At 42.9% G+C, this 13,927-nt stretch overlaps 1 protein-coding gene across 2 annotated transcripts in view; it reads right to left on the minus strand.

Annotated features, from left to right (window-relative positions):
• GBA2 (glucosylceramidase beta 2) overlaps positions 1–13,927 on the minus strand; it is a 470,157-nt gene that overhangs the window by 17,975 nt on the left and 438,255 nt on the right. For both annotated transcript variants that reach the window (XM_069626781.1, XM_069626780.1), the window contains exon 15: positions 11,970–12,085. In XM_069626781.1, the coding sequence (XP_069482882.1) occupies positions 11,970–12,085 (116 nt within the window). The remainder of the gene's footprint in view (positions 1–11,969; positions 12,086–13,927) is intronic.

Below are 13,927 nucleotides of genomic sequence, written 5' to 3' on the forward strand. Positions count from 1 at the left end.
GAAGTGCCCTGCTGTCCGTAGACCAGATCTGGATGACCAGAACCCTTGACGGTCCAATCTTAAATTTCAGTGGACTGCAAGTATCAATTGAAATCATAGTAAACCATAGTGTATTTGCCTTACCTTGTCCTATCCCCATCTCTCAACCATCCCAGCTTTAACTTAAAAACCTATAATATTGTCAGAACCATTCTTGCAACTTTGTCCGTAATTCTTAGTGTTAGCAGTAATTATCTTCCTTTTGTTTTATTTGACCATAAGCCATTAGTGATTTGGATTAAGTAATTCCCATAAAGAAATCGGGATATCCACCACGTGAAGGGTTACGGTGGCCAAGTAACTGTGGAGATTCACAGGTGGCATTGTTCTTTTTCTTAGCTATTAATCTAGTTTAAGTAAAGCCAACCTGTCATTGTAAAATCAAAATTCTGCTTTTCTCTGTTCTATTTTTTTCTCAAAACGCCTCTCATTCAAACTTTCATAAGTTTCTCAATTTTATAGCTAGAGACTTAATTTCAACTCTGACTAAAACCTAATACCCTTAACTATCCACGTCCCAAAACAGTGTCTTTGACCCGTTTATCTTAAAAATCGCATAGGGAAAATTAGGCAGGAATTTGCATTTTTGCAAAAGTTTTACACATGTGATTTCCAATTCAAAGTATTTCCAAACTTCCATTCTGATCCAAAGTGTGTACTGTTGCTCATATTATAGCTTATGTTTGTTAGGCTCTTTTTCATGTTGCTCCCATAGAGATTTATACGAATTTAAGTATTTCTGCATACTTTTCATTGTTTTATTTTTTATTTTTTTTAATCATTTTATTAATCATTTTGAGAATAAAACGAGAAAAGTTACATGTACATATCCTTTTCACCAGAGATATGCATTCAATTTGTATAATACTTATAACAATTGACTAAACCTAGGCAAACTTAAAACCAAAATTTTAAAACCCAAACACACTACCAAAAATCCCTATCTTATAGTAGAAAAACAAACATCAAGACAAAAGACAATACAACACCAACAAATACAACACACAACATCGAGTACAAAAATAATAACCTTCATCTATCCCCGTCAAAAACTGAAGCATGCAATCAGTAAACCTCAACTGTATAATTAATTGAAGGAACCCCAAGTTCTAAGGTAATGCTCCTCCCTCTTCTGTTTCGCCAACATAATTCTCTCATAATCAGACAAAGTACGCAAATTAATCAGCCATTCATCCACAACCAGCTTTTTCCTTGACTTCCAAACTTTTAATACTTGTTTAGCAGCTACCACTAATACCCTATTAATCCATCCTGTTCTCACACTGCCCATGTCCTCTCTCTCTCTCTCTCTCTCTCTACTCGACAATAATATCGTCGAGTTAGGTGTTCGCAGTAGGGAGTCCCCTATCACAAAATCCAAACTTTTCAAAACATCCCTCCAAAAGATGGACACCCTTGAGCATGACCAAAGCATATGAAGCAGGGAGCCCCCACTAAGACCACAATCACAACAGAGATCACTATCCAACAATTCTAGCTTGGCCATTCGAGTAGGGGTCCAATACAAACTACATAAAATTCTCTGTCTAACATACCTCAACCCTAAATCCAATTTGGATTGCACCCCTATACCAAACAGACTTTCCTATTCCCTAGCAGGAATATCCATTCCAAGTTCCTCTACCCAATCCCGGTGCAATTTTTCCCATGACTCAACATGCGAGTCATCCAACGGCATAAGTCTCATGTATGTTGACACTGCGCATGGAAGAGAACGCATAACATCACAAACCATAGGCCCCTCCCTCATTGGTTCCCTTAACATTCTCAGTCGTTCTATTAAAAGGGGAAGTCAGGTCTCTATATCATGCACCTTCCCTACCCCCAAGCCCGAAGGAATCTCTGAGGCGTTCAAAAGATATCATATGATCACCCTCCCATACATCACATATTCTAAAAATGCCCTTATTGATCCAACTCTGCCAACACAGAGTCTTACTTGCTATTTGTAATCCCTCATTATGCCACAAGGAGGCATCGCAATGCACCCAGAGGTTTTCCCCTGTAGCCATCATAAAAGTTAGTAAGGCCCACCTAGCTGAACCCAAGGTAGGTAATTTCACAGTAGAATTCGTCAACTTAGACATAGAGTACATGTCACGTAGAGCATAAGGTGAAAACAGCGTACTCTTAGTGATATGCCAATAAGGCACATCACTATCGCCGTCAGAAAAATAGAATGCAGACTTTTCTAGAACAAACCCAGCACAATAATTAATTAAATTTGGATATCCGAAACCCCCTTTCTTCACAGACCGCATCAAAATGTACCTAGGAATCTTAGTTCTATTTCCCAGCCCCCAAAGGAACTCCTGGAAGACTTTGGCAATACTACTAATGATCTTCTTAGTGAACTTCAACAGAATAGATTGGATAATGTAAAGTACCTTTGGCAAGAGAATCATCTTGATGGCATTTATTTTCTCCCAGAGCCCCAGCGGTAAACAACCCCATTTTAATACATCCCTCCGTATCTTCTCCAAAACCTTCGAGACATTAAACTACACCATTTTCTTCAGGTCAGAAACCAGGTATATTCCTAAATATTTCATAGCTCCCGTCTCCCACTGACAATCCCACAAACCCATATCCCCTTTGGTAGCAAAACATCTATAGGAAAGACAACCGTTTTTTCCAGTTGCCTTTATGTCCAGACAATTACCCCCCCCCCTCATTGAACATACGCGTTGACTTTTCACTCCCTTCCTGTGGATTGGTAAAAACATATCATCCGCATAACTCAAGATTTTAATTTTACTGTGACTGAATTCTAAACCATGTATGCTCCTGTTTTATGTATCCAATCAATGGCTCAATCGCAAGATTAAAAAGGTATGGCGACAAACTTGCCTAGTACCCTTGACAAGAAAAATGGAGCAGACAAAACACAATTAACCCAAACTCTAGCACAGATTTAAGCATTTTTATAACTCTTAAAAAAAATCCCCAAAACCCATCTTTGTGTATAATCTAGGAAGGACCAATTTACACGGTCAAAGGCCTTCTTGCATCCAAAAAATTAGGAGAGCATTCCGGATCTTTTCCTTTGGTAGTCCCATTATATCTATTAATGTCCTGACATGATCATACCCATATCTGCCCTGCATAAAGCCAACCTGAGAGCGGCTAATCAGATCACCAATGCACCTATCCAGCCGGTAAGTCAAAATACTAGTGAACATTTTTAGATCAACAGTTAACAGTAATATTTTTTATGGTCTTTACCCGGCTTCGGGATCACCACAATACAGGCCTCCATCGTAGGACACGCCACCCCATTTAACATAAAACTATTGTACAAATTGCACAATATTGGTGTTAATACCGGACTCAATGCTCTGTAGAACTCCGCCGTGAGACCGTCTAAACCAGGCGACTTACCCACATTAAGCAGGTCAATGGCTGTCAATATTTCTTCCCCTGCAATCGGTCTATCTACAGCTACAGCCTGATCCTCCGACAACCTCAGTAAAACAATTTTATCGAAAAATTCATCCATATCCTCAGGTGCTGGAAACTGATCCTCCCTATACAATGAATCATAACATTTCCTAAAGCTTTCACAAATCTCATCTTTCTTAACTTTGTACTCCCCACCTTCACCTTCTATCCTCCGGATAAAGGGGTTATCAATCAGTCCATGCAGCCTATTTGCCAGTAGCCTACTATTCTTGTCCCCCTATTCCCAGAATTTCTGTTTCATGAAAAGCATACCTTTCTCATATTGTGTGTCCATCTCACACTTATAACACTCCCACATTCTTCCCATATCATCTTTGTCCTCCTTACTTCTTGTCAGCTGATACCTCTTCTAGCATTCCTCTAATGCACTCTCTAACTTCTTCAGCTCAGACACTCCCTTTTTCCTAATGCGGGCCGTGATGTTCATCAATTCACCCCTAACCTTTGCTTTAAAGCTCCCCCAAACCATAATATCTGGTGCAGAACCCTCATTTAGCTCAAAGAAATTCTTTGTAAAGTCTTGCAAAGACTCAACCACCCCATTTTCCGGTAATATATACATTTTCAGATGCCCCTTTGGTGTTCCAGGCTGTTCTAATCCTATATCTAACCACATTTTTAACAATGAGTGGTCCGAAACACCTCTCCCCTTAATATTTATACTAGATACCTTTTCAGCAAGCATATCAGAAATTAAGAAATAATCGATCCTCGAATACGAATCGTGAACTGGCAAGTAGAAAGCAAATTCCCTCTCCCCTGAATGTGTGAATCTCCAAGCATCAACTAAGTCTAAGCTGTGTAGACATTCAATGAACACAATGCTCACGCCTTTAGGCGTATATCTGCAAAGAGCCGAACGATCCATCCTTCCATTCAGAACACAATTAAAATCACCCCCCAGGACAGTATATTCTCCATTCATCCCACTTAAAAGTGACAATACCTTTGAAAATAACTCACGACCCCCAACACACGGGCCATAAACAGATCCTATCGTTATTAATCTACCTTCAAACCGGCATCCATCAAAATCACCCTCCCTTCCTCATCCATGACTACCTTCTCCATACAAAAATTAAGACCCCTGCGTAATATACCCACACCCCTTGATTTAGAAGTGTGGCAATTTAATAAAATCCTATTAAACAGGTTGCTTCTGAAGAGGTGCTTTGATTCTTCCTCTAAGTGAGTCTCCAGTAAAAGAGCGATGTCAATTCTCACCCTCTTTAACCTAGTCAACACTTCTTTCCTTTTCCTAGGGATATTAAGGCCCTTAATGTTCCACGAACCTATGGGTAAATCGCCCATCCTTTGTCAATACACAATTCAAAATCCATCGCCCATTCCAATTATTAATTTTAAGCCAGGACATTGAGGACCTAGATTACGATCAAAAGTACCAGAAAAGATAATCCTTGTTACCTTCCCATGAATACAAAATTGATATAGAGGAGCTGCTATACTGCCATGTTCAACCCTAGCCAAATACCGACATGTGGGGAGGTTACATCTCAAAACAACAGACACAGGACAACATACAAAGAGGACAGACACACACATACCACATTGACACATCAAATACATATATAACACCACACTACGCAACTCAGCGAAGTGCTTCAGAGTAAAAATATGTACAAATTTGTTGCCATTCCGAACTATAGTCACTCCAAAGTTCGCACCTATACATCCGTATTATAACAATGTTTATCGCAACTCCACATTGTTTAAGAAATTAAGGAATGCAGGGAACATTAGAACCAATCGGGCACTAAGACCCCTAAAGTCATCATCCCCAAAAGAACAGCATTACATAGATCAGAAAACAGTAGCCCTGGTCACTGTCTATTCCGCCTTTCCAGCTACCAAAAGCAATGTAGCACTGTAATAGTTTATGTGACCCTAGGCAGATAATTAGACCACACAACTGTTTTAACAATTCCATCTCCTTCCATACAATATATCCCATCCCCCATGAAACATAATCCATCAAATACTTCCCCACTGTTAAAATGCAAAAAAGCCAAGTCCGGGCAATCTTGAGCAACATCCTATAGAACATGCCATAGAGCCACAGTAATAGCACATAGAAAGTGTATTACATACAATAACCACAAGCCAACCAACCACACCACAAGTGCTCACCATTATCACACACCAATATCCACACATCCTTTACCAACTCAAAGCATACGTAAAAAGATAGAGCATTTCAAGCATTCTGCAATTGGGCTGTGTTATATATTTTGCTCAGCCATTTTCAAATGTCGTTTTAAAAGTGTAAAATTTCCAAAACGTTTTTCTCTCTTGTTTGGGGAGGGAAGATTGTATTCAAATCTTGTATACACTGTTCTATATTCCTGAATACATGTTGCTTACTTACATCTGTGTAGAATTGTTTCTTTGTGAGTTGAGAAATTTGCAGAGGGAAATCTTAACTTAAGCGCTATCTTTTCAACAAGCCAAAACTGTTCTTTTCCCTGTGTTTTACATTCTGTGTTGCTAAAAAGTGAATTCAATTGCCTTACTTTCTTATTTGTATTGTCACCACATTGGTGACTGCTGCACCATATATTAAAACATATGTTTGATTTGAATTTTAAATAAATAAATATTACCTTTACCAACCAGCCTGATTCCTGGTCCATTGTGACCTGGGGGTATTTTGAGAAGGGGTGTGATATGAGTGGTATATCACTCATAATACTGAACCTATAGCCACAGTAAATAAGTATTTAATTTGTGCATTGCATGCTAGGCTGAGACCTGGTGCTTTGCTGGATTGAAATCCTTAACACATCTCACAAGAGCAGAAAGAAATATTGCAAAACAAGTAGCACCACCAATCACCAGAAAAAACGAAACGGATACCTTCACAGCCTCAGCCGATAGCCCGCCAAAACCAATAATGCCTGGGGAACTGGTGTACGTTCGTAGCTTTGTAAGGAGGTGGAACTCATCTAGGTTTCATGGCCCATATGAAGTAGTGTATTGCACCCCACTATCAGTAAAGGTCTAGGGCCTATAATACTAGGTCCACCTATCAGATGTTAGGAAGGCCCATGATCGTGTAACACCAGAAACCTCACAAGAAAATGAGCGAGAAGCAGCAGTGCCTTAAAGAGAGAATAAGATAAGGCAGAACACAGGGATGGCAAAGGCACAAGAGTAATACAATGATTTAAGCAATATGTGCATATATATATAAAATGATTAATGTATTGATATGTGAAAAGTAATTTTTAATGATGCTTCGTTTCCATGCTTTCCTCTCTCTCTCACTCTCATATCTTATTCACACTCAACCTTTATTTAACCCATTATGACCCATTATGTCACATTCTGTAGGTGCACCAATGGTGGAAAGGACGCCACTCTACTACTAGAAATTAGTTAGATAGCAGTAGGAATGGGATAAGTGCCACTAGGGTGTATTCATACGACTGTGGACTGTACTTCACAGCAATAGCGTTTTCAATCATTTTGCTAAGTTTAGGAATGTATTGGAGTATATCTTTTATTGTGGGAGATATAAAACATCGGGGCAGGGGGGAAAACTGATACAAGAAGGGGGAAAACTAATATGGGATGGTGTAAAACTGATATGGGACCACAACACATCGCCAAACATCACTACCTTACACAAAGATCACACAAAGGTAGCGCTGCAACCTGGGCTAGTGGCAATTAACGAGAGTGAAAGAATAATCTATCTATAAAACAATGATTGGTCTACTCCAGCAATGTTTACAGTGCCACAAAGTGACTCAGACAACCGAAGAACCTACCTCAAATGTTGAGATTGTGTATACTCTGCCTCCCATTGTCATGCAAAATGTGCTCCTAACCCCCACCAATACTGGCAGCTTAGTAGTGACACCAATGTAAACTCGGATACAGGTATTTTTCCTATTTATCGCCTAAATGCAATGAATGCACACAGAACCTCAGTTGTTGTTCATAAACAGTACAGAAGGTCATTTGCTGACGATAAAAATAAATTTATGAATAGACGACGAAGACGAGCACAACAGCACAAATACAATGCATATCATGGGTTGGGGTTGGACAAAGTAGAAGACCTCTGCCATCCGGACCAGTCTAACAAGTGGTACTCTGACATAAGTGCCACAGGGAGACAGGCCACGAATGGTAGCTGTGATGTATGTTCACTAGTACCTCATGCGTCCAGGACACCTAAGGTATTGATACCACAAGAGACCCCAATAGTAGAAGCCCAATGTCTCTTTCATCTCGCACTATGTAGAATCAGGAGCACCTTCCAGGCACACACAGTACAACTACGACTACCACCAGACGAGGAAATTTGCAAGAGCAAACCCAAAAGCGCAACGTGTTTCAAGGAGCCAGTTTTTGCGAGAAAAGGAACATGGTTTGCAGAAAATAAATGGCAAGAGGAAACCGTCACGTGCAAAGCTGAAGCGCCGTGTGGCGTGTAGGGTAAAAGCCTGAAATGGATGTATGACATGTGCCCAGAGCTGGCAACAACATATCACAAAGCTGACGTTGGTCACTGCACTCGAAAAACCAATCAAGATCCAGCACGAAGAAAAATTCTAACTTTGCTTTCATGGGGAAGGAAAAGTATCCATTTGGTCAAACACTCGCTGTAACAAAACCCTCGTCATCCCCGACATGTGGAAAGGACTGCCGCTCTAATAGACCACTACTGGGCGTGTGGCAAACAGGCATACTCGCACCTCCTGTCATCATGGAGGGGCTACTGTACTCTGGCAACGCTGCACTCTGCACTGCTGGTGATTCCAGAGAAGCACATTAGGTTGATATTCCAAAGTACTTTCAAAGTGCTTTTTAGTATATTCGTATGTCCTGGTTCCCCTACGCAATTAGGCCGACTAACACGTTCACTGTGTCACTGCTGAAGAGTGTTTGCGAGGGGCCAGCTTCCCCTTCTAGGCAGTTTCGTTGGTTCTCCGCATCAGCTCTTCTATCCTTCACCGCCAACAACTGCGCAGCTCTGCAGGTCTGTGTCTCCTTGCATAGTCCTGCTGTGCATAGTCTGCTTTCTCTCTTCTTCCGGAGCTCCTCTTGTCCGGTCCTGAACGTTGCCAACCTGCTTCTGGCGAGCATCTCTCACCACGGCTCCTTGGGGATTTCCTCTGCCACCGGTCATGTTTCCCGCTCTGCAGCCTTCCTTCTCCCTCTTTCAGCGTTTCCCCTGTCCCACATGCTGCAGGTGATTTTGAAACATAAAGGTCCAGTGCAGCCGATTAGATCATGACAACTAGACTGCATAGTATTCTTATGGCTTTTCTTATGGAAATGGTTACATTTCATCCACATTAACTCCTTGCTCCTCTTCCTCCTCTCAGTACTTGGGGCTTTCTGGAACTTGGGAGTCCAATGAAGTTTCAATGGATTTTATATCACATGGTTGAACAGTTGCAATGAAATTACAATCACCATAAACATCAGGTGTTTCACATGTTCTAGGTTTGCCATGTATACATGAAGATTGAACAGGGTTATTTTTTAATCAGAGTGTTTCTCAGAGTTTTAAAATCAGATGGTTTTGAATACTGGCAGCAAGCCATCAAATACCCTGAAATGAAAGGATCTTCTTCACAATAAAGAGAGGTATACGCCTTCTCTCCTTGTGGAGTCACCACTCTCCCTTGACAGCCATCTCCTCCCATGTGATCCATCCTCAGACTACCACCCCCAGGGTCAGGATCAGGATCAGGTAGAAGCCGCCTTCCCCCCTGGTCACATGGGAGGAGACGTTAGACTGGGGATCAGTGATGACTCTGCAGGAATTATCACACTTCTAGGTCCTGTGCAAAGTACAATTAACATTCTTTCCACCCAAAATTGGGAGATATTCACATTGCATAGTAGGCTAATGATATCTTCGATTCTATCCCAATAGGACTGCCATATAGCTTGGACATTATAGCGCTATATGCACAAGAAAGCAAATCAATACAGTGAAACCGATTGCAATTCATTCTGATAGAAGGAAAAAAGCAATACATTTTAAATGGAAATTGGATGGTAATGACATAAAAAGAGTTGAAAGATGAATTTGCTTTCCTATTTTCAGTAGATGCAGGAACAAATAATTGATTGAATAAGTATGAAATCTGCCTCTTTAGCAGTTCTAAAGAGGCATCTGAAACATGGATTCTGCTGCTGGTCAATTATTCCTCTCATAATGTTTTATAAAAATAAATTTGTCTCAAGTTTGATTTATGGTTTGGAAGGATCCCATGTAGCAATCTGGATGCTCGTAGAAAGGACCGAGGGTGGGCTTTGGTGAAATACCTCAATGTACCACCTTCGGTGTCTAGGGTGTTAATACGACAGAGCTTAATCCACTTTGAGCATAATGTTTGATCACATGGTGCCCTGTAGTACAATGATAGAAAAGTAATAATTGCTTCACTGACACGAGCCTGTTCAGTGGACATAAGGAAAAAGGCAACAGGACACAATATGCCCCTGCAGCACTTCACTTAAGATGGCTTGAGCTGCAAAGTAAAAACAAAGGTAAAAAGAAATGGAAGCGGTCTCCCCCGACCCCCACAAGACTGGTAACCACACAGCTGAACAGTGCAGCATAGGCCATGTGAACGAGGGAAAAGGACTTTACCCGGCTCACTACAAAAATAAACCAGACAGGATTCAGATATTAGGAGAAGTGCTTTGGGACTCCACCGAAGACAATGGAAGAAGGAAAACCTTTCCCAGCAACTCCTATACTCTTCTGCTGTCGCTCTCAACTTCTTAGTCGTTTCCGCAGTGGTACCTTCATGCTTCGGCTACCCATTACCTTGGATTGCCAGTCTCTCATGAACCACTTGCAGATTATTGTAAATGCAGCTGCTGGACTAGCCACTGGTGCCTCTTCCCTAAGGTCCCCTGCTTCTCTTCCAGCCAAACCGCATTGGCTGTTCATCCATTCCAGAATCATCTTTACGTTTCGCAGCGCAGTCCATCGGGAAGCCCACAAACAAGACCCTCCTTAAATAATCTCCCATCCAGTTTGCTCTCTTCATTCCTCCCATCTCTCACCTTCGCATCATTCCTCATTTTCACCCCTTCACTGCACCTGCCATCACCTTTGGGAAGAAGCTCCACAATAATGTCAGGAGCATTGATAACCATCTGAGATTATGTCACTGAAAACTGTATATTTCCTCACTCTGTCACTTTCAGATACTGCTTCTGGCCTATGTGTGCTCTACATGTTCATAGCCATATCCATCATACGACTGTTTCATCGGGTCTGCATGGAGTCGGGTTCTTTTCGCAAAAAATTAACCAAATAATGAACAATTCAACCACAGTGAACTTCTTAATGTTTCCAATACTGGTGTATTCCAGCATTTATGATCGCAATTCTTGCCATCTCCAGGTCAGATAAAAGATTGAGAACTTCTTCATGGGTACATTGGGCACTCTGCCTTTCCTCTCCTTCCCCCAGAAGCTCATGGTATCCCAAGCTCTGGTCCCCTCTAGCTTGAACTATTGTAACAGCCTCTTTCTAAATCTACCTGCCTCTACTCTCCGCCCTCTGCAACTAATCCAGAACAGGGCTGCGAGACTTGTCCTTGGCCTCAAGCCTTGGGATCGTATCTCTCCAGCTCCGAAATCTCTCCATTGCCTCCCAGTGGATGCAAGGATTACATTCAAAACCCACTGCATTGTCCACAAGGCTTTCTAGGATCTGGGTCCAAAATACCTCCGGCTATCCCTCTGCAAATACCTCCCCTCTCAAGCTCTATACTACTCTACCTCCAACTTCCTCAGGGTAAGTCGTTTTCAAAGAAACGAGCTGGGGTAGATCTCCGTCTTCGGCTGGGGCCTCCCTCTGGAACAGCCTCCCTGCCACTCTAAAACTTGAGGAGAACTATCTCCGGTTCCTGAAGCACCTCAATACCTTCCTCCTCTCCCCTGCTGATCTGTTCTCTCTTGGCACCGTGCACCTGCCCACCCTTTGTCCTCCGGGCTCAGGTACCTGCTCACCCTGCCACCCTCCCGCACTGCCTCCGGGCCATCCCTTGCACTGGGGTCTGTATCTGTACCCATACAGCCCCCCCTTTTTCTTCCTGCACTTATCAGACCTACCTTGTCTGCTGCCTTAAACCTAGCACTTGCAAATTGCTGGCTGCATTACCACCGTTTGTTGCCTTTATTATTTATTTATTGTTAATTATCCGTTTCTCCTCTGATTCGCACTTTCCACTTCTTCCCCCTTACATGCACTTTTTGCCCTCCCCCTCTCCCATGCAATTGCGCGTTCTCAATGTCACTTGGCCTAGTAAGATCGCTGTTTTGTTCTTCCCTGTTCTCCTCCCTTGCCTTGTCGCGCTCTGAAACACTTGTGTACGAGCGCGATAGAAATAAAATATCAATACATTGCTGAGATCTGGCATCTAAAGTCTAGATGAAGAACTCACCTCATACTGTCCATCCCCCAGGCCGCAGGCACGCAGAAACCATTGCCCAGCACACTGATCCGACATCACACTGTTGGCGCCCGCACTGTGGCTGCTGTCGTAGTTGTAATATTTCCCTAGGGATATGACAACAATGTCAAAAGCATTCATAGGCAGAGGAAGGGGAGATCAAGAAAACAGAATGAGGGCAGATGGATGAGAAAAAAGATGGGAGGACAACAAACATTAAGAATGTTAAAGAGAAAGTTGCAAAAGTAAAAAAGAAAGGCTATGCAAATTAGGTCAGGCAGAGAAAGAAAGCCATTGGAAGCCATGCATGTGGGGGAGGAGACGGCGGGAGTGAGTCAGTCCACACAAGACCGTGTGGGTGTGTAGAAGTTAAGAGGAAAAGCAACCAAGGCGAATAACGGAGCACAAAGATATGCGACATCAAAGGTCAAAGAGACCCAAGAGCAAGTAAGAGATGAGCACGAGCAATAGAGCGTGTGAAGGATTCCGGCCAGAGGAAAAAGTATGAGAGAGAATGTGAAAGAGGGTGTGGATGTGCATTTATTACATGAACAGAAATCAAGATCCGTGACAAGAGACAGGTAATAAAGACGGGAAATGAAGAACACATGCACGTAAACTAATCAGGAGGAAAGGAGTTCAAGAACATCGGAGGGAAGATGTGACAAGACACAGAGGAGGGAGCAGGAGAGAATATGGGCATTACTACTCGACTAGAACTGCTGGAAACTGAACTCCAGCCAACACCCTCTGCCACATTCACCCTGAACTCCAGTCTATAACTCAGTGATAATCCCCCTCTCCCCTGAGAGTAAAAGCATGGTTTCCAGGCCACCACCAAGATAGACCTGCAGGAAACTGAACTCAAGCCAACACCCTCTGCCACATTCACCCTGAACTCCAGTCTATAACTCAGTGATAATCCCCCTCTCCCCTGAGAGTAAAAGCATGGTTTCCAGGCCACCACCAAGATAGACCTGCAGGAAACTGAACTCCAGCCAACACTCTCTGCCACATTCACCCTGACACTATAACTCAGTGATATTCCTCCCCTCCGCCTAGAGTAAAAGCATGGTTTCCAAGCCACCACCAAGCCAGAACTGCTGGAAACTGAACTCCATCCAACACCCTCTGCCACATTCACCCTGAACTCCAGTCTATAACTCAGTGATAATCCCCCTCTCCCCTGAGAGTAAAAGCATGGTTTACAGGCCACCACCAAGATAGACCTGCAGGAAACTGAACTCAAGCCAACACCCTCTGCCACATTCGCCCTGACACTCTATAACTCGGTGATATTCCTCCCCTCCCCCTAGAGTAAAAGCATGGTTTACAGGCCACCACCAAGATAGACCTGCAGGAAACTGAACTCAATCCAACACCCTCTGCCACATTCACCCTGAACTCCAGTCTATAACTCAGTGATAATCCCCCTCTCCCCTGAGAGTAAAAGCATGGTTTACAGGCCACCACCAAGATAGACCTGCAGGAAACTGAACTCAAGCCAACACCCTCTGCCACATTCGCCCTGACACTCTATAACTCAGTGATAATCCCCCTCTCCCCCTAGAGTAAAAGCATGGTTTACAGGCCACCACCAAGATAGACCTGCAGGAAACTGAACTCAAGCCAACACCCTCTGCCACATTCACCCTGAACTCCAGTCTATAACTCAGTGATAATCCCCCTCTCCCCTGAGAGTAAAAGCATGGTTTACAGGCCACCACCAAGATAGACCTGCAGGAAACTGAACTCAAGCCAACACTCTCTGCCACATTCACCCTGACACTATAACTCAGTGATATTCCTCCCCTCCGCCTAGAGTAAAAGCATGGTTTCCAAGCCACCACCAAGCCAGAACTGCTGGAAACTGAACTCCATCCAACACCCTCTGCCACATTCACCCTGAACTCCAGTCTATAACTCGGTGATAATCCCCCTCTCCCCTG

This window comes from Ambystoma mexicanum, chromosome 6p, assembly GCF_040938575.1.
Source record: "Ambystoma mexicanum isolate Mex_15411 chromosome 6p, UKY_AmexF1_1, whole genome shotgun sequence".
In the NCBI taxonomy this organism is placed as follows: Eukaryota; Metazoa; Chordata; class Amphibia; order Caudata; family Ambystomatidae; genus Ambystoma; species Ambystoma mexicanum.